Below are 21,910 nucleotides of genomic sequence, written 5' to 3' on the forward strand. Positions count from 1 at the left end.
AACAGTGTTTTTGTGACAGGCTGATGGTTTTTTTAATGCTTGTGTGATTTAGAGGTCAGTGAAGACAAAATTCTTTAAAACCCGACTTTTTGGAAGCAAAATACAAATCATGAAGGATGGGTCAACACTTTTACTCTAGCAGGGGAAGTGTTAATTCACCAGCTTAAAGTCATGTCGGTGTCCATCCATCCATCCTTTTTCTGACTCTTATCTAGTCCAGGTCATGGCGGCAGCGGTCTAAGCATGTTGTGGGTCTACCCTAAGGCAGGGGTGTCCAACTCCAGGCCTCAAGGGTCGGTGTCCTGCAGGTTTTAGACGCGTCCTTGATCCAGCAAGCTGACTTAAATGGTTAGATTACCTCCTCAACATGTCTTGAAGTTCTCCAGAGGCCTGGTAATGAACTAATCATTTGATTCAGCTGTGCTGACCAGGGTGATATCTGAACCCTGCAGGACACCGGCCCTCGAGGCCTGGAGTTGGACACCCCTGACTTAAGGCCCCCTCCTAGTATGACATGCCTGAAAAACTTCACCTAGACCTAGGAGTTGTCCAGAAGACACCCTGATCTGATACCCAAACCACCTCAACTGGCTTCTTTCAGTGTGGAGGAGTAGCAACTCTACTCTGAGACCAAGCTCCTCACTCTATAACTGGCAGTCTAATCGCCAGTTGTGTATTCTCAAGGTATTTCTTGTTAAATGAGCATCTTCCCACTTCCACAGAGTAAAGAGCAGGAAGCAGGGAGTCTTAGCTATCATCATCACACACGTTCCACCAGTGTATTGCCAAAATGAAACTCCCAGACAGTCCCAGGCATCTGGGATTTGTTTTGTTTAGGCATGAGATACAACCATTACATTAGTTTTTGTATGTCATAATTAATAATAATTTATTGTTAATAGTTTTGTGTATGTATATACATCAGTTTATATATATAAAAGACTGAAGAGCAGTAACATTATGTGACTTTTAAGACCTTTTATAAGGTCCAAAACAACATGACTGTTATAAATCTGTTAAATCAAGTGAAACTTCAGAGCTAGTTCAATCAGAAAAACCAGTATCTGAGGTTCTATAGATATTTGTTTTAGAAGTCCTGTCTATCGTCTCCTGCAGCACTTGATTGGGACATTTAGAGTGCCGTCTAATTCATTTTCCATATTGACAAAGAAGAGAAGATTGGAGTGACCATTAATGCCAAACAAATCTTTACATTCAAGAACTCCTGAGAAGAAATGAAACACGCTGCCTCGAGGATTCGATGTGTTGAAACGCTCAATAGCAATTAGTGATGGGATTTCCGGCTCTTTTTAGAGATCCGGCTCTTTCGGTTCGGCTCACTAAAAAGAGCCGGCTCTTTCGGCTCCGAACCGGCTCTTCAGGTTGTTTTGTTGCTTTAATTAATTTATTATTAACAATAATATAAAATTATGCACAAAAGGAATTACTAACATAAAAACAAGTGGTTTTATTTATATATGTTTATATATAAATATATGCGGTGGCCCCTAGAGACAAAACACGTACAAACTCCAAAACACATTTCTAGCATGAACTGAACTTCCAAAGCAGAGCTACTAGATCACTTAAATTACACAATTGAAAGCATGTGTGTATTGTTTGTGTATTTATACACAGGCACTCATATATATATTCAAATAATTTAAAAAAAAGTTCATTTACCTGTTACTACGACACACCAAATCCGGTCGTTGGTACTTGCTGGCTTGTGTAGCCACAAGATAACAAAGGCTCAACACTGCGCCCAGCATCCTAGAGCACTTCTGTTGTCTTTTGTACGTGTTTTGAGTTTTTATGTGCTTCTGAGTTTTTATATGCTTCTGAGTTTTTACGTGCTTCGGAGTTTGTACGTGTTTTTACGTGTTTTGGAGTTTGTACGTGTTTTTACATGTTTTGGAGTTTGTACATGCTTCAGAGTTCGTACGTGATTTGAAGTTTGTATGTGCTTTGTCTCTAGGGGCCACCGTAAATATACTTTTATTTATTCACTCCACATAAAATGTAATAAATAAATCATATAATATAAAAATCAACTATTCACATTTCAAGTTTTAACTATTTAAATTTTCAGCTTTTTCCTTTCACAAATTTAAAGTGAAAAGAACACAAAACACTGCAAACCACAACACAATTAAATATAAATTATAATATGAAAACTAAAAGAACATGCACATTCTCTGTCATATGGACCTGCATGAATAAACTTTCTCAATCCTTTATCATCTGCAACCGAAAATAGTTGTGGATGATTACTATACCTTTCTAATGTTGTTGTCCCTGCCTCTCTTTCTCTCTCTCTGGCTCTGTTCCTGTGCTACTGAGTGTAACTACCGCCCCTCCCCCCTCTGCCCAGCGTAAAGCACAAGGCTCGCGTGCAGAGTGAAGCGGAAAAAAAGTGCAAGAGAGAGGCTGAGAGAGAAAAAAAAAACAAACCACGTGACGGCTCGCGATAAGGAGCCGGCTCGCGTCGTTCACGTCAAAGAGCCGGCTCTAAGAGCCATTTCGTTCGCGAACGACCCATCACTAATAGCAATGCTCGGTGCTGCTGGAGTTATCTTAACTGAGAATGAGAGAAAAATCTCAGAGTTTACCAACTCCGTTTTTCGGCCAGAGAGTCAAAACTTCTTTGACATCACTTATTTAAACATTATCGACTGTAAAGCGATTATGTCTATAGCCCGAGCTCAGTGCAAGCACGAGCCGATATGAGCCTGATCGAGATTCTGTGTACAGTACGGGCTCCTCGAAGCCTTTCATTATTATCCCAGTGTCCTGTACATATCTAAGCCCGGTCTCAGTTAAACAGTCTTCACATTCCAGTCCTGTTCTCATTACTAACCACACACACGCTGCCCTTTATCTTAAGGGTACTGTGGGAGTTAAAACACAGTGTTTCATAGAGACCACAGCGATGGCTTCCTGCCAGCTGTAGCCACAGCCCGGCCAACCGTTTGGATTAATACAGTGTTCATTGTCTCATTTAGAGGCGTCTCCGTGAAGGTCACGCGGTCATTTTCTTGGCCACCAGCGAGCGCGATTGAAGTGGTCCGATTGTAAAAATGGATTATGTGCAGCCATCTGTTTTGCTATTAACAATGGCTGGGTTACCATGTTATTAAAGATAATAAAACTATTGGACGGTTGTAAAACGAAGACTTGTGCATACACACAGAAACAGCGGAACTAATGAAGAGTTTATCTAGTCAAAATGACACAGCATAGATGAACTGAAGATAACTGCAGAAAGTCAAATGAAGGCCACGTGACGACACAGAATAGAAAAAAAAAAAAACCCTGTTGGTCCACAGAGCAAATGTCCCAACTATTAAAATTTTAAATGAGCATATATTTAAAAATAATAAAGTCACTTCACATCTAAATCATGTTTTGTTTTTATTTTTTATTTTATACAGCATGTTTTGGATTTCAGCACTGTGGAAAGAGACTTGAATGAATTAGCACCACGGACAGAGCGAGGCTCACACTTAGGTCTGTTTCAGCACCACGGAGAGAGACAGCACTGCATTTTGGCAAAGGCAATGGTTCAGTTGCATTTTTTAAATGGCCTTTCGTGTATGTGAGAATCACCTAAAACCTCACTGTACATTTTAAAAGACTTTTTAAATGACTTATTAGCAGCTCTCAGTGCGGTGACAAGTTCTAGGGCTGCTGCTAACTATGCCGTCAGTTTTAAGTTTTAGGAAGACTCTGGTGACTCCATCCATCTATCCACTTGGGTACATCCTGGACAGGTTGCATGAAAACTAGAAAAAGGGTTAGCTGTTTCTCCTCACAGCTGTCTGTCCAGGGTTTACCCCACCTCATCAGAAATCATCAAAAAAAAATGCCTGTTTATATATTTAACCTGTCCAGCATGTGATGTCAAAACTGTGGTCTAAAGAAAGACGTGCGTATACTTCATAGCAGCACAAAACGTAGCAGAGTAAACTGATGCAGGAGGGTAAAGTAAGTCATGTAAACTGAATCTGCAGGAAGTGTCATTTGTAATTACATAAAGTGTTATGAAAGCAACCATAAAATTCTGCTGCAAAAGAGCATTAAAATGTTTCAGTTAGTGGTAACGGAAATAAAACAGAACTAAAATCTAAAGTTTATGATCCAGATGACTAGAATGCAGGCTCTATATTACATCATATCTTCACTCCGACCAACAGCTTTGTTTCTGTCTTGAACGAGCCACTTTCTCACGAGGCAACACTTATTACCTATTATGCCTCGATATCCTCTGAGCGAATTTCCTCAAAGTGCCTCAGTGGGAAATGAAACACCTGTAGGCTGAATAACTAACAAACACCTCTTCGTCACAGGAGCGCAGGATGAATTACGAGTAGTTCGCTGGCCTTGACGGAAGCTGCAAATGTTGATTAAATTGTTGCAGCACTCAGGTTGTTACATCGAAAGGGTCATGTTACAGCAATTTTGTGTGAACGTGGAGGTATTTAACTACCAGCTCATCACCATCATCATCATCCTTGAGGCTCGGGCGGGGGGGGGGAAAGAAAATTGGAGAAATACTTCAGTACGCCTTCAGGCTTTTCTAACAAATCTATTTAAAAGCATGGGTTGTTCCATAATTTAAGTATTACTGTTGCCTAAAACTAACAAAAGAAAAGCTGTAAAGTGGAGAGAATAATAATAATAAAAGACAAAAAAAATGGTAAATTAAGTCCAAAGGCAACATTTACTTTTCACTTCACCTGACTTCCAAAAGTATTTCTGCAATTATTTTCCATCCTCCTTCCCCAAAGTTGCAAAGCTATGACATCACCGTGGGCGGCTGTGGCTCAGGAGTTATTAGAGGCCATCTAACCCGAGTCGCCCGGCTCAGTCCAGGTGCTGGGGCCATAGAGTAAGCACCGTATGGATCTGTGTGTGTGTGATTTGGTGAATGGGGCTTGTAATGAAATGTGCTTTGAGAGCGCAATTAGAGGAGAAGCTCTATATAAGCACCAGTCCATTTACACGATGCGCTTACAATGGGCGCTGTGGTAACAACACCAAAGCAGCAATATTAGATGGAGTGATTTACAGTGGTGCATATCAGCGCGCCGCACGCGCCTCCTGAAGTGCTTTCAAAGTCCACTGGAGCCGGGCCTTGTCACAAGCTTTGCCATTTATTTGCAATGATGCTGAACGGCAGCCGAGGACGGGCGGTGTCCAGATCGACGTCCTCGGCGAGATCATCTCTCAGAAATGAAACGGCGAGGCCCGTTTCTGTAACATTTTTGTATTTTTTGCGCTTTGATTTTTCCATCTTTGAAGTTGAACTTTCCTACACAGTTGCAGAGTGTGTTGTTTATCTACTCAACCATGTCTGCTATTACAACTACCCACTGCTCCCTTAAATTATTCAGACCCCATCTGCCTCGGATAACAGTACAGATCATTTGTTAGAAGATTCCTTCGCTGTGAAAATCACGTTGATTCGGTTTCATGAAACTGCAATAACCTTACTGATGTTACTGTTGTATGACATCATTCAGCAGCAGTATCTCCTAAACTTAAAAAAAATCTAAAATAAATCACAGGTTGTTGTTAAGGCTCAAATCTAAATTAGAATCTGGGGTGAACTCGATTAAAATGCCATTTTAACTGATACCCGAAGAAAAACCACAAATCATTACTACATCTTAAACACGTTACCTATAGAAGGTGGTTTGAGGCAGGCCATACATCCAGGGCTGCAGCTCCAGGGGTGGAAATTCGGTGAACGGCGGGACGATGAGGGAGAAGATCAGAGACAGGCAGACAAAAAAAGCAGGCAAGACCACCTAGGAGGATGGTGACAAATTTAACAGTCAAAAAAAAACAAAAACGACTTTCTTTTTTTTCCTTTTAACAGTTTCTGCTCTGCCCCAGACATTTATCTTACTCTTTTGAAGCAAAATGTAACAGAAATCAATTAAAACAGATTTCGCTGAAGTCTAGGGAAATAATTGCAGCAGATAAAAAAAAGGAGAAAGTAACGAAACTGAAACAGTTTTACGACTCGCCAAAGTTTCTCGAGCAAAATCAGAAACACAAATCCTTCATGCTTCCTTTTTTTTTTTAATTTTAAAGCCTTGAAGTTCCATTTAATCATGGATGTGCTGCACAGTTCCTGCACAGATGCAGGAAGCGAGTTGTATTCGTTTTATCGCCAATATAACGTCACAGCACGCAGCGGGTGGACGGAGTCAGAGCCACATTCCTTTTAAACAAACACAAACAATCATTATTATGCATCGTTTTAGGATCCCTGCACGTGCGACCCACGCGCGCGTTTTATGCACTCGGAACGGTCGACGAGAGATCGATTTCACCGCCGCGTCTCCACCGAGCCGCCGCGCTGTTATTGCATTCCACGTGGCGCGGTCCGGACTGATGCGATCTACAGCGGCGGGGCACCGACGCAATAATGTGTACACATTAATATGCTCCCCGCCAACTTGTTTGGGCACTTCTCCATGCTTTATGAGTTTGATTAAACACTTCCAACACTGCCACCATCATCTGGCCACTCTGATGTAATTAGTTTCTCGCAATTCTCTTGTCTTGAGGGTGTGTGTGTGTGTGTGTGTGTTTTAAAAAAAAACCAGACGCTGCAACAATACTACCCCCCACCCACCACCCTCCAAATCCTCTTTTCTTCATCATGTAATTTGCTTTTCATTATATTGTTAGAGCTGACGAAAAGGTCTGTGTATGTGTGGGGGGGGGGGGGGAGTGCGAGATATCTTTACTGTTTAATCATTCATAGGTCGGGGTGCGCTCGGCAGCAAAGGGGAGGTTTGCACACACTTGATTAATTGCAGGGCATGCAATTTGCAAGGCCAATTCAAGATGCTACAATTGAAATCCTGAATTTACTACATGGAGCCATGGCCACGGAAATGTGCTTGGAGGGAAGATAAAGAGCAGCAATGAGACTGAAAAGCTTAATGGCAGACCGCAGAGAGAAGGAACTATTCTTGTTCTGTTGCTCCCTCGCTCTCCCTCCCACTCTCGGCAGTAATTGCAGGTGACAGCTGGCACTTCTTCCATTGAGAGAAATCGGCAAAAAAACAGGGAGAAGTCATTATGCTCACAAAGCCAAAGCACTCACATGAACAATGCATGAGTTTATCGCATTCTCAAGTTTGGAGGGGATTTAAAGTAGAGGATGGGATTATATGCAAAATGGGTAAAAACACAAGATGAATAAGATGTGTTGTGTTGTGGTGTGTGTGTGTGTTTTTCTTTTTGCAGCAAAGTCAAAAGCCTCATTACAAAACAACCATTCGTGTCAATCCAATTACACCGGTGAATAATAAATTTAATGCCACAGCTTGCATTAAAGTGGATAATAGCAGCTCATTGAATATTTTTCTGCAGTCTTAAAGAGGGATATTATGTTTTTCCTTGTTTTCCATGGTATATGGTAACTTTAGGTACACCTTGCTAGGACAGGATTAGACATTTGGTGAACATTCAACAAGGTGCTGGAAACACTCCTCAGAGATTTTGGTCCACGTTGACATGAAAGCGTCGCACAGTTGCTGCAAATCTGTGATGTCAATCTCACGTTTCAGGGCATCCCAAAGGTGCTCTGTTGGAGGGAGAGCTGGTGACTGTGAGTGCAGTGAACTGTCATGTTGAGGAATCCAGATGGAGATGGTTAGGCTTTACCTGCTGGAAGTATCCGTCAGAAGATCGGCACCTGAACCATTGATACAAGACAGAATGGATCCATGCTTTTGTGTTTATTTATTTATCTCGCATTGTTAATCAAAAGCAGATAGAGCGTCTTTCCCGCCTTCTATTGCTCAAGTTTGGTGAGCCCGTGTAAACTGTAGCCTCAGTTTTCTGTTCTTAGTTGACATTAGTGTCACCCGTTGTGTGGTCTTCTGTTGCTGTAGCCATCTGCTTAAAGGCTCAGAGATGCTCTTCTGCATACCTTGGTTGTAACAAGCGGCTGTTGCATTGACTGCTCGGTTTAAATCAGTCTGATTTTTCTTCTGACCTCCGGCATCAACGAGGCATTTTCTCCCATGGATCCGCAGCTCACTAGACATTTTCTCTTTTTCAGAACATTCTCTGTAAACTCCAGAGATGGTTTCGTGCTCAGACCAGTCCGTTTGGCACCAACAACGACCACGCCACCTTCAAAGTCACTCAAATCACCTCCTTCTAAAGTTGAGTTTGAACTTCAGAAGGTCGGCTTAAACACGTCTGCATGCCTAAACGTCCTGAGTTGCTGCCATGTGATCGGCTTAATATTAATGTTGCATCAACAAGCAGCTGAACAGATGCACTTAATAAAGCCAGTGAGTCTACATACATATAAACAGTGGTGGATATTCATATTAACACATGGCTGAAGCGTCAGATGATGTAAATCAGTGTATTTACATGTAATCTTTGTGGACTGAAAGCTTTGTGCTGCTGTAAATGTGCAGTTTTAGACTGTTGTTTTTCTACTTGTGTGTCCATGTGAAATACATAGGCCCATAGCTCTAGCTGTGAGCACCTACATACTCTTCAAGCCTTCTGTTTTAGAGGGGCAGCCAATCAGAAGAACATTAAATAAAGGGTATGAACTGCACCAAGCTCAAGCCCCAGTATAAGATTAGCCCACTAAAGTGCTTGTTATTGCTAATAAAAGTTGATATCCACAACTTTAAACAAAAAGAAAAACACAGTTAAACTGAACAAATTAATACTTTATCAACTATTTTCCTGTTAGTGCTTAAATGGGGAGTTGCAGTCAGTTCAGTTCAGAGTGAGCCCCAAACACGAGAAGCCTTCAAGTCCTCGGCGCCACAACATAACCAATAACCGCTTCTGCCCGATTCTGACACTGCCAAGACTCACCCGTCCCCAACTTCCAGCCCCATAAATCACTCCTTTTGTGTTTCTCGCTGCAATCTCTTTTATATTCCCCTAACCATTTGTATTGGAGCAGATTACCTCACTACACAATCATATCTGCTGACAATGGGAGCTGTTGACATGACAGGGCGGGGGTGGGGGGGGAAGAAACCCTTTAACCAAATGAATAAAGAGGAAGAGCCGTGAGGTGTGCCCTTGCAGACAATGTGCTCCCTTGTACATCCGCATTCACACACTTATCCTTCTATTCCTGCTCTGCGTCCCCACTAAAGAGGGACGTCCGAGATTGACAGTGACTAATGGGGGGCTGGTACTGCAGCAAATTACAAGAAGAGCCCGCACCTCGCAAAGGTGAAACACTGCTCGCTCTCCTCCTCTCTCCTCCTTCCTCTCACACAGGAAAGGATGAGCTGCACTCTTTAGTTTTCAGCTACGGTTAGTTCCCCACAACGGCTGCTGTCACATATGATGCAACGGCACGACGTCTACGTACGCAAGGAGTTTGTGCGCGCGTGTGAGCGCAAGCACACTTTAGGTCAGAACACACTTTTTACAAGTTGAGAAAATAATCAATGAAGTACCTGGAAAACTGCTGTTTACTGAAATTGGTTTTGACTTGTTTAAATTACGTCTGCTTATTGGTTTTGACTTCTGAAATTATGTTTATGAGGAGCAAAATAACATAGACATACACTTAATAAGCTAACGGCAATCTGTCGTCTCTGTAATTGTTATGCGATTGCATTTAATACGTGGCTAATGAAAGCACATGATTAGCACGCGGTGGAATGAAGGAAAAACAAATCATGGGTGTCACTTTGGCTTTCTGGTGCCAATCAGGGCGATCAGGTGAAACTGATGGCGCTAACTGAAGCCAGCACACAAACGGATTCACGGCTTCCCGCCTGCAGACGTGCTGTTCTTTCAAAGTGCGACGCTGACACTGAAAAATATATACCTGGACTCAGATATTGACATTTTCTTTTCCAGTTACAGAAACTGACTGATTGGATCCAAACACTCAAACCTCCTCCACCGCACCAATCGCAGCCTGACTTTTGTCCTCTGGGCGTGCTTTTGGTACACCCACGTGTGCCGTCGGGGAGATAGAGATGATCATCGGACGTGCACTTTACTGACACGACGCTACATCATCCTGGACGCCGCCGTTCACATCTTTCAACGCTCATATTCTGCCGTCAGTTTCGATTTCTCTCCCAACATTTTAAACCCCGTAACTATTGACTCCATCAAGATGGATGAGTCTTCCATCCAGGTTTTAAATGAGCTCACTCTATCACATATGCCATTAACTGATTTTGAAAGCTAACATGTATTTTGCGCAATCCTACCTTGATCCTCCCATGCAACCCTACTAGCATAACCCTTCAATCCATCAATATGACAGACTGAGGCCATTACCTGGGCAATGAGTCCTTTGCGGCTCCTTCGGGCGTGGTGGAAGCGCTTAATAAAGAGCGCCAGGAACTGCTGTCTGATCAGCTTCCATCCGGTGATGACCGCGGATCCCCTCCCGCTGTCACTGGGGCTCTTCCTTATGTCTGGAATAGGCGTTAACCTTCAGCATTATTTATCATCTATGCCTATGTAAAAGATCTGCTGAGAATGCTTTTCAGCACCACTAATGGGCTGATCAAATATAACTTAAGTGTTAAACTGGCCAGCAGCACTAGCTCATTCCTCAAAGTGGCAATTTTACTCATTTCATGTATCTAGGCCTGACTCAAAAGGAAAACACTGACAAACACAGGCCGTGGACACCTTTTGTTTTACATATTTTCATTATTAAGAAGCACTTTTCTTTTCTTTACAGGATTCACTGTGAAAATTTACAAAAAAGCTTGAATCAAAGGCCAGTTTTGTGATGCAAGGCACACATTTAAGGAGTGAAAAACAGGTGAGATAATGTGTAGTGAAAGGGAAGCCTGCTTGAAAGTGAGTTTTTCTTGGTATTATGCTGTCTCACCTGAGGGGAAACAATCAAACTGAAGCCAAACTATATCAAATTAATAACTGAGAAACAAAGGATGTGGTGTGAAAAAAATAACAGTTGTAAAGATCAAACCATTGAGGACAAAACAGAGTATTTACCTTCAACTTTACTTGTGAACTTTTCTAGATGAGAAACAAAAAAAAGACCAAGATTTAAACAGGAAGTGCAGTTCATTTAACGAGCTTTTAAAACTCTTAAATTTAAAATATTGCTAATAAATCTATGTTTGCCTAATTTAAAAAAAAAAAATCTGTGATAAATTTGAAGGACTTGCCACTCTTCCCGGTGGTTTGCTCAGTTTTTGAGTGGACGCTGGCAATGCTGTTCCTCTTGGCTTCGCGGGACCTTCTTTTGCTGTCTCTCACAAACAGCTCCTTTGTTGCTGTGGGAATACAAATAAGATATGTTGTTATGGCCTGACCCAATTTAGGGTTATAAATAACAATAAGAACAGCAACCTGCACTGCAAGACGCCATATTATTCCCTGCAAAAGCACAAACCCAGGTGTTTCAGGAACACGAGGAAATCCAATTTTTTGAGATTAGGCCGATAAGTGAGGTTGCTCGGCAATGGCTGCAAACAAAAACTGTGAAAAGATGGGAACGGGAGATTTAGCCATTGAGGTCAATCAGTGACACATGAAAGCAGAGCTGGAAAGCGCCGTGTCTTTTTTATTTCAGTCGTCCTTCTCTACTGCAGCAGACGAACCCAAACCAAGGAAAATAACTTCTACCTACATCTGAGTCATCTTTTGCAAGTACTGCTATAAAAGTGACTCGTGGCCTGAGAAGCCAGTGAACGTGCGCTTAGTTCATCGTCATTAATGCAGTCGTGCTGATTTCTGAGACCTTTACACACAGCAATTAAATCCTGCTTTAGGCTGCTTTGTTGGTTTTAGTTCATTTTGATTAATGCATCTAGAGGATGGACACCAAAATCAAATGGCCTTTTTGGAGCCAGGATCTGCTTCAAATGCCAGGTTCTGATTGGCAAACTGCTTTTACAGCTACCTAAATGGGTCTACGTAATTCAACCAAATGGCTAGTTATTAAGCAGCATCGCTAATAAAAGCTGAAGGCAATACAGACGTGCCTTATGTGGCAACCATATTCTGCATTTGTATAAGTAAAGCTTGCTGCTTTATATTTGATGAGTTCATTTATTTTCCTGCTGTGTCAGTGTCAAAAACTTCCTTTAGCGATGGCATAAAAATTGTTGTGTCATCAAAAGATGTTAAAAGCTTGAAGTGGAATTACTCTGCAAACGGCTGATTTGTTTATAACATTCAGGGGTCGTTCTAAGGTGTTCTCATCTCCAGGCAGTCCTGCCAGTCCTGTTACATGTTGCTGGTGTAAATGATGCCCCTGGGTGTCGGGGCCTTGACTCCAAGGGTCGTCTTTAAAGTCCACATTTGGAAGTTGAAGATTTGGCTGAGAGCTTTGACATCAAGGAGACTGAGGGTTGTGTCCTTGTTTGGAGTTTGTATACGGCTTCATTTCATTCTCAAATGCTTTTTACCCCATTAGCCATAAAAGGTCGATGGGGTATTGTCGTCGCCGCCCACTGCAGTGGAGTGGAAATCCAAGTTTGTGAAGTCGACGTAGGATTTTCAAATTCATACCACACGGACATCCACAAAAAAATCTCATATAGGTTTGAATCTTAGTGACCTCGACCTCACGTAGAAGGTAGAAGGGCAAGTTTTCTCTAAATCTTGTGAATGCGATAACTCAATGAGGTGACCTAGGTTGTTCACATCCATACCACAGGTCAAACTACCAGGAGGCTAAAAGGTAGCAGTTGCAGTATTTTTACTCCTCCTTTCACTCACTGGCTGCTTTGCAAGCATCCATACGTGCCAAGTTGGTAGTAAGCTCCATCTCACTATTGCCGCAATCTAGTTTGGTATCACAGTCACACCAAAAAACACCCTGTGGGTGTCTGTGAGATGCCACTAGTTTTCAAACAGCAGCCATATTTGATGTATTTGGGACAAGGTGGGTGTATGCATTAACCACAGCATCACTTCAGGCAACCTGTTTGCAAATCTCATATGAGGCCATTAAAGTTGGGCCTAGAAAGACTGCAGAGCTGCTGCTGCTGCTTCTGCAAGCTGCTTTGCAACCCACTCAGCTCCTCCATTTCATACTATTCTATCTTATCTTATCTTATTCACGCCATTTCCAAAAAGCAATCCCATACACACTGAATGTGACACTTGTGCACTCCACACCTTCAGGCCTTCCACATTCATGTAGACGAGTGGAGAGGCCCTGAGCAAAGCCACTCTACTAAAAATATATCACTACAGATGGAATAACAATCAAGCGCCCCTCACAGAAATGTATTTTGTTTATTTGACAGAAATTTTCTAACCCATTAACACTGACAATCATACATTTATAGTTTGTTGATGTGTCTACATCATAATGATAGCACAGTGTGGTGTTTATTGGTCCACTTACGTTGTATATCTGCATCCACTCCAGTGTCTTCCGCCACTTTAAGGAATATCTGTAAAGAACAGAACATATTAGGCACATTATCTATATACTGCAGTTGTGGAGCATTAACTGAGCGACTGTGTGGCTATTTTTTTCTAATAAACAAATCAAAAATATGCTTAACAAATAAACCTCTACATATGTTGGAGTGCTCGCTCTAAGGTTTCTGTTCAGAATCACATCACAGATGTGCATCCACAGATCACAACCTTTACTTGAACACCTGCCGAGTGGAGTTTCTGAGCGAAGCGCCCTCCTTGACTTTATTTATGAATCCAGGTTACACAGCGAAATAAATAACTCTCCCTATTTGTGAGCATTTTTGGGTGTACGAGTTAGGCTACGTTTCATCATTTGACCTCTCAAAAGGCACGCTGCTGGGAGACTGAATGTTATTTGATGTGTTGAATTATTTTATTCAGGGGGTGCCAAATACAAGCTCTGACATCATAAAGCAGTATGAAAAGCTATATTATTTTTATGCGTTACTTTATTAACGTCAATACCTTGTCAGTTCCTGTTTTATTTTCACACGTAGCGAATAACTGCGTGTTTCAGAGCGTTTGGACTTCAAAAGAAAACATGGATGGATGAAATAACCATGGTGTGGCTGAATTATGGGAATTCAAAAGGAATTATTCACATCGCCCGCAGGCCGTGAGTGTTTAATGCATGTCGGCCTTAAATGAAGAGCATTAGGGAAGAGTCACTCGGCTTTATAATCCAAGACGGGCCTGCGTGGCAAACATGCTGCTTGAGTCATTTGTTTATGGGTCAGTGCTTCTGGGGAACATTGATTTGCAATCTACAATATGACGCTTACATATTAGTTCAAAGAGAAAGTCTTTTATTATTTTTTTCTTATATCATGATGGTGAGTCATGGTTTTGAAAAAAAGTGTATGACGTGAAAACGAGGAAGGGAGCAGGACAATATGTGAGGAAAATCTAATGGCGATCAAACCGCGCTGGAGAATTTTAGAAAGCAGACCAGTGTTGGTCTGGTTAAAACCACATTGAGCACGTTCATCCAAAATTTATCAATCACTACGAATTTGTTTGCTCTAAAATTAGATATGGTTTTCATCATTAACGGTGTCTTAGTAGAAGAAAGAGAAATCACTAACAGGATCTGAAGGAAAGAGTGAATAATAGACCCACAGCTCAGGTTATTGGCTAAAATGTAAAAAGGTTGGTTTATTATAGTGTTTACTTGTTTTGGGTGAGATTTACAAAAAGTCTGCAAATCATTTTTTTCCATTATCACTGAGAAGAGAAAAACAAAAAAAGTTCTACTACGGTACTGTGCAGAAGTCTTGAGCCACCACTCTTTTCTTTATAATTTGCTTTCAAGGTTTAAAGTTCCTCTTTGAACACCGGCTGCTATTTCGCTCACTTTCCGTCCAGTCCTTGTACCTGAACATTTTCAGAGGAATGTTTGGTTTCTTGATGCTCTTGACACTGACCTATGAATCATTCAGGCATAACTCAATGGATGAGCCAGTGCTGTTTCTTTTTTCTGTCACAAAAACATCATTTGCAAAAAATTATTTAGTGCAATCTATGAGAAAATACTAATGATAACACAGTTTGATGGGGAAACCGTATGTCCTCAAAAACAGAGGACAAAAGAAGCCTTACAAAGTCCATCCATCCATAGGCTGGAGCCTATCCCAGCTATTTTAGGGCGAGAGGCAAGGTACAGCCTGGACAGGTAGCCAGTCTGTCGCAGGGCTCCTAACAAAAACAAATTCTTAAAAAAAATGGCCTCTGACCCTTCAGTTGATCCATCTGAAGCCTCATCAGAAATGGTCTAAGTGGGAGAGTGGATGTTAAGAAGGGAAACGAGAAGAAAAGGCTCAAATATGCTAAATTACAATCAGTCTGACGGAGTGATGAATCAAAAATCTGTACATCGAGGTCAGGCGAGACAACAGTGAGTGACTACACCCGTCTGTAAAACTCTGTCGTGGTTTGGGGCTGAATTTCAGCAAGTACTTTTCTGAAGACATGACAATAAAAGCTTGAAATTCTAACAAGCTAGAAAGGTGTGACCACACAGTCTGAACTCTTAGTCAAACTGGTTTTGCTGTTTTTCAGTGCCTGTACCTTCCTAGCAAAATAAAGTCATCATATTTCCAAATTGCTATGAAATTAGTAAGGAGATTTTAAATAGAAAAATATGATGCAAAGTGAATTTATAAAAATGACACATATGCACAAGGCCGTCCCATGTTTAGATTACCTCCTCCAGGGTGGTGTCCGAGATGCCATAGCTGGTGAGGCCAAGGTCGGCCATGACTCGGTCGAGCTCTCGGAAGAGCGTGCCAAAGGTCCCATCTTTAGCTCCTCCGTAGGGCAGGATGTAGGTGATCTCCTGACCGATGCTTTCCAGGAAGATTGCCTCAGGGACGTGTCTTTGCACGAGCTGACCCACTGCTGACAAATTTGCTGGATGGAAAGTCACAAAAATTATGCCAAAACAACTCCTAAAGACGGGGAAAGAGCTGAAGCTGAACCGGCGGCACTGAGGGCTGCGGAGACGTATAATATTTAAACAACAGCATCTTTCAAACTCAGCGTTCGCACAGAGAAACTTCACCAGTGAAATCCTTTAAAAACCGCCGTGCAACATATTGCAATCACAACACACCTGATGAGGTGACATTTAAAAGCACTGTAGCAGATCAGTGGACCTTATTCCCCCATCTCATCCATTCTGAACCCATCTCTATAGTGAGAATCTATGCAGACAGTGTTGCAGAATGCACCACATCCATTATTGATCCAAAGCCTCTCATATATAATTACTGCAGCTCAACAACCACTGGTCCTTTATGAAGAAGTAAATGGCTCTGGTTCACACCAGTCGAAAATATTTGAGAAATCGTAAGTATGTTTTGCTCTGCTTGCCTGTGTCTGTCAATAAAGAGAAATGAGCTGTCACTTGAGGAAATGTGATTTTATTTCATGGGATTTTCTGACTTATATCAGCAGTCTTAAATATAATCCTTTTAAAGGAAGCAGCAGGTTTGATTCTGATTTTATTTCCATGCATAATAACCTGGAGCCTGCTCTAGAGTTTGCTTCTGATCATGACTTGCATTGGGCACCTTTTGTTTACGCGATCAAGGCCCGAGAATGATCAAAACAAATCAAATAACCAGCAGAAGATTTGGTTGGGCACTAATCTGCTCTATTTCTGCAGTTTCTCAACATTTCTATATTTAACATAGTCAAAACTTGTGTCAAGCAAATGATAGAATATCATGTATAAAGCAGAACATTATAAGAAAAATAGCAGCTGGAGAAAACGAACTACACGTGGAGCACGTTCCACGACCCTACCTAAAAATCCCATTCTGTCCTCTTGTGTTCTTGTGCGTATGCCACACTTCTTCGGGGAAGACGAAAAAATGATAGAGAGGCAATTTGGTGAGTAGGTTGTGCCGTGAGCAATGATTGTGTTGCCAAATATCCGTGCCTTCACGCAGTGGAGCTGTTGTTTGATGAGACCAGATCATTGCCACCAAACGAGACGCCCGAGAAGTGTCAGGACGTTACAGTGGAACTACAGCGACAACCTGACGCCGCGGGGTTGACTGTTTCATGTCAAACGGGCAAATATAGATATAAAGTAACAAGAAAATACAAACAGAAAATAAAACAGTAAAAAAACTCCATATACCGCCCACTGTAAATCTGGGGTGTCAAACATAAGGTCCGGGGGCCAGAATCGGCCCAAAAAAGACTCTAAACGAGCTCACTGTACATCTTTAGATAATACGAAGGAGTTTATAGATTTTTAACGTTTAAATGTATTTTCATAAGTTTCACAGCTTTTCTTATTGATAAAGCCCGAACTGCCATTCATACTACACCTAAACTAATGATAAATAATAATAATAATGGATTAAATTATATAAATATTCCTGTTTTCCCGCCATCAGTTACACAGCTATCTGGTTTCTTTTTTATGTTTGTAGTTTTTTTACAGTGAGTCCACAGGAAAAAATGACATTTTCTGTGAATTAATGAAAACGTTATATTTTACTATTACAGAACAGTCTGGGTAATAAACTAGCAGAGCAAATATAAATGTATAACTGAAATCGAGGCACACAAAGCCTGTGAAAGTCAAAATCCTGAATCCAGCATGCTCCTCGTCACTCTCGCAGCACAACGCATCACCTTCACCTCTTCTTCTGTTTGTCGTCTGGGCCTCAGACTCGGCCAGGTCAGATGAGATTGACACCAAAGCAGATTTTTCCTCTTCGCTTAAGTTTAAGCTCAGTAGATCCTCGTGTGCAAACAGAATGGGACTTTCAGGGAGTGAGGAGAATGGGCAAAAATCAAATCGAGTGCTTCTTTAAAACTGAGTTGTGAAACTTCTTAATCGCTGCTTGCAGATTAAAACTGAAAAGATCTTTAAAGTGAAGTGAAGAGTGGATCTAAGAGCTAAACAGGCAAGTTGGCCCCGCTGCCACTGAACGCTCCGGCTTAACGCTTTACGAGAACAGGTGAGTAATGTGTCACTGGCTGTTGACAATCAGCACTGCTTTGGAGTTCAACTAACAAGACGCACAACTCACTACCGCTGCAAGAGATCAAGATCAGCGTTAAATCACCAGAAACCTCTCACACCATGCAAGACGTTTTAGTCAAAGTACACTTCAGCGTTTCAAAGATTTCTAATCTCTCTTATCCTAAAAATCCTACTATCGCCACATGAATTCATCACTTTATTTATGCCCTCTAGCAGCACATCTGAAAACCATCTTGAGGGGAGATACTTTAATGTTTTATCTGTTAGTTTGGTAATGACGAGTTGATTTTATTTTCTCCTGGTTCAGAAAGGATGAACTGGCATGCGCTCCAATAAACCGCACATTGAAAATTGTGTGTGTTTTTAAAAACTATATAAAGGAACTATATAAAAATGTTCATGCAACATCTGTTTTACAAGGTAATAATCATAATACATGACAGACAGTAAACGGAGATAGTTGGTACCTGATGGATCAGAGTTGCTCCAGCTTTGGCTGCCAAATCCTTCATCTGGGCTGCTGCTCAAAGGACAGTCTGTCTCCTGTTAATCAGAATTGGATTAGAAAGGCCTTATCAGGCCTTACCTCTTAGAATGATGAACAGTGCCTCGCTGACAACTCCTGTCTTGCATTAATCAAATAACGGGCATCCACAAGTTTCTATTTAATTGCTCTAAATAAAGCCGCATGCATGCGTCAACAGATAATGCTGTCAGCCTGTAATGGAATATGAAGCCACCGTCGTTCAGCCAAAGACATGCGCACAAAAAAAGGTTAAACATTTTTTAAAAGGCTGCTTCTCTTTATGGAGTTCAATCACAAGGAAATGAGATCGGGGCAATTAAACTTTTTTTTTTTTTAGCAGTTAAAGGTGTGTAATTGCAAACTCTCCCTATTAATTACCAAAATGACATCCAGGGGACAAGGAGGAGGGCTGAATCGCTACCTCGCCCACGAAGGTGTTTCCACGTTTGTTTCTTTCTCTTAAACAAATGACTTCGCTCACCTCGAAGACTCGGCAGACAAATGGTAATCGCTCTCGCCCTGCTGGCACCGGTGCATCTTGTTCATTTGCTCCAATTGATTAAAACTAAGCGTGCGAGGCACCATTGGCGAGCGAACGCGAGAAGCACCCCTCTCCCCCGCGACAATTAGTATCATCCAGCACGTAGGCGCATGCCAATTCTCATGCTGGGGCAGACTAAATACAGATCATTAGGGGGGGGGGAGGGTGGTAAAAGGAGAAAGAGAGCACTCTGGAAAGTCAGAGGCTGGTCAATAACAGATGAGAAAGAGGTTACTGCTGTGCCAAAGTGCTTGCTGCTGAAAATCCTTATTTTGCAGGATTTAACATTAAATTAAATAATAAGATTGTAAAGATCTAAAGTCCTCTAAGGCCTTAAAAAAGTGGCCTCACTCACTGTGTGAGCAGATTATCACAATTATCAATCAAAACACTGCTAAAGTAAGTTTCCTCTCAGTACGTTTGAAGACCTAAAGCGCGCTTACTTTCTTCCCCCCTTTGGCCTGACTGATGATGCCGTTACGCTGAGCTGTCATCTTTCCGCTCCCGTCTCTGACCAGAGTGAGGTAGTAGCCGCTGCCGAAGCATTTCTTCAGGAAGATGGAGGAGCCGCAGCAACGCATCTTGCCGTGGGAGATGATGGCAATGCGATCACCTAAGATGTCTGCCTCGTCCATGTGGTGCGTGGACAGAATGATGGTGCGGCCTGCAGGGGGAACAGAGAGAGGCTGGGACAAGGGGTGGGTTTTAATAATCGATTCATCGATTAAAATCGATTCTGGCTTGGATAACGTGATATCGATTCATTAAAATCTTGAATCGATTTTTTTATATAAATGTATTTTGCCCGAAATTCCAGAATCTCAGGTGAAACGTCACAAAATTTCAACAACCACCAAACATTTAAAACAGTAAATGAGAGCAGCTTCTGCACAAAGACGTAAACACAAAGCGCAGACCCGCGGATCAGAATCGGTGAGATGTCGCCTTTCTCACCCGACGGCACGGACACGGTCGGGGCTGAAAGCCGACAGCTCGCTGATTCTGATGTTTCGGCAGATCCGCGCTTTGTGTTTACGCCCTTTTTGCGCTGATTCTAAAGCTGTTAGTTTTATCTCTCTCCAAACATTATTGACCGAACCAGCAGCAAAAGAAGATCCAAACTTTGCTTCACATAAACATCGTCAAGAATTCACTCTGACTTTTACTGTTTTGCTTCCACCACAATAAAATCACACTTCATGCACAGCTCTCTCTCTCTCAGTGTACTTCAAGAACAGTTTCCTGTCTATCCCCGAAATCTGTTTTCTGCATTATTCACTTGCTTGTTACGCACAAGTCTACCGTTGTTTACAGCGCTGTCGGCCGCTGTTTTTCTTTTCCTTTTACTTACTTCCGAAAAGAAAACCTAATTTCTGCCGTTCAATAGGCTTCTGAACAAATGTAAACTTTTTAAAATGATGCAAAATGCAAAACGCTGTGTCTCTAATAAAACCGCTGTAACTTCAGAGGTAATGTTCATATTTTGATTAATGGTTTTGTTTCGTTTTTGATCTACTGCAGAATATTTTTATAAAATCCAGGCCAGGAAAACCACCTTCATGTTTTTCTGTGTTTTATCTTCAGCTACTGTGACACAAAGGCACCTGCTGTGGTGTGATTACACCTTTGATAAAGTCTTGCGAGTGTCAGCTTCCTTTTTATAGATACAAAAATATGTAAATGTACTGATCTGAATTATAATATTTCTGACTGTCTGAGGCAAAATTTCCCCGATTCAAATTGAATTGAATCGAATCGTGGATCGAATCGATTCAGGACCTCGTGAATCGGAATCAAATCGATTCTAGAAATCAGTGACGATACCCAGCCCTAGCTGGGACGGCGTCGCCTGAATGGGACGAGCAACGTCGTGCACGCTCGTGTGTGAAGATGATGTGCAGAAAACAAGTCAAAGCTTTCTTTTTAATTAAAGAAAAAGCTGTTTGAACCATTTCTTTTCAGTTTGGACCTTGTTTGTTTCAACAACTGTCATCATTAAGCGTAAGCAGCACAAGAAAGGATTCCACGGATCAAAACTGTTCAAATCAAGCCAACATCCCAATCTGCGTGGTAGTCACTTATCTCCGGATTGTTGATCCCACTGTGTTTTTTTCTTCTTCTCTTTTTTTACTCGTGCTTATCCGCATGGCAACAAAGCAAACTCCAGAAGAGTGCGTGGGCGTGAATCTGGGACAAAATTAAAATGATGATAAAGGTCACCCTAAGCCTACTTTCGAGCGTTTCTATGAGACCACATTTTATTCCAGCTCTCCCTTTTGTTCTGCGAGTCCTTTGATTCGAGAGGCGTCAAACTGAGCCCAATTGCACTGACAACTAAAGCATGCATTGCAAGATTATTCACAGGTGTTCTTATCCTTTCATATCATGCTGTATCAGATAACACATATTAATTATCACGTACCCCGGTAATCAGAAGAAAAGGGCTAGATCTATAATGAAGTCACAGCGTGGTCGTGTCTCTGCAGTCTGTATGAAAGCGGTATCACAGGGTAACTTTTGATCCTGCCATGTTTTAAAGCTGAAAAAAAAAACATTTAACCTGACACGTGTAATATTGTTATTAAAGAAACCTGCTTAAAAGTGAGCTGCCAGAGTGGTGTGTCTTAATTTCTTTGAACTGCTGAGGCCAAAAGACTCAATAAATGATACTTAATAACAGATTTGTTCCCACGCTAGTGGAAAAGCGCCGTGGATGGCACCGTATCGACTGGTGGATCAATCAAAATTGTCTATCAGGATCAAATAATGGTATAACCATTGAACCCACTGATGTGACATTCAGTGCTGGAGAACGATTCCTACTGGTTGTTATAATCTCTCAACCTTTCCTGTAGTACTGATGGCTGGTTTACAGTTATCGAATGAA

At 41.7% G+C, this 21,910-nt stretch overlaps 1 protein-coding gene across 1 annotated transcript in view; it reads right to left on the minus strand.

Moving 5' to 3' along the window:
- The window catches only part of LOC146715018 (phospholipid-transporting ATPase ABCA1), a 189,536-nt gene that overhangs the window by 88,257 nt on the left and 79,369 nt on the right, over positions 1 to 21,910 (minus strand). The window contains exons 23-30 of the mRNA XM_085451370.1: positions 19,467 to 19,687; positions 18,424 to 18,499; positions 15,656 to 15,861; positions 13,373 to 13,421; positions 11,181 to 11,288; positions 11,005 to 11,028; positions 10,315 to 10,454; positions 5,686 to 5,813 (exon numbers count right to left, since the gene is read on the minus strand). Of these exons, the coding sequence (XP_085307496.1) occupies positions 5,686 to 5,813; positions 10,315 to 10,454; positions 11,005 to 11,028; positions 11,181 to 11,288; positions 13,373 to 13,421; positions 15,656 to 15,861; positions 18,424 to 18,499; positions 19,467 to 19,687 (952 nt within the window). The remainder of the gene's footprint in view (positions 1 to 5,685; positions 5,814 to 10,314; positions 10,455 to 11,004; positions 11,029 to 11,180; positions 11,289 to 13,372; positions 13,422 to 15,655; positions 15,862 to 18,423; positions 18,500 to 19,466; positions 19,688 to 21,910) is intronic.

This window comes from Copadichromis virginalis, linkage group LG3 (assembly GCF_057382275.1).
Source record: "Copadichromis virginalis isolate Kocher_CV1m ecotype Utaka linkage group LG3, C_Virginalis_male_GT1.1, whole genome shotgun sequence".
NCBI lineage: Eukaryota > Metazoa > Chordata > Actinopteri > Cichliformes > Cichlidae > Copadichromis > Copadichromis virginalis.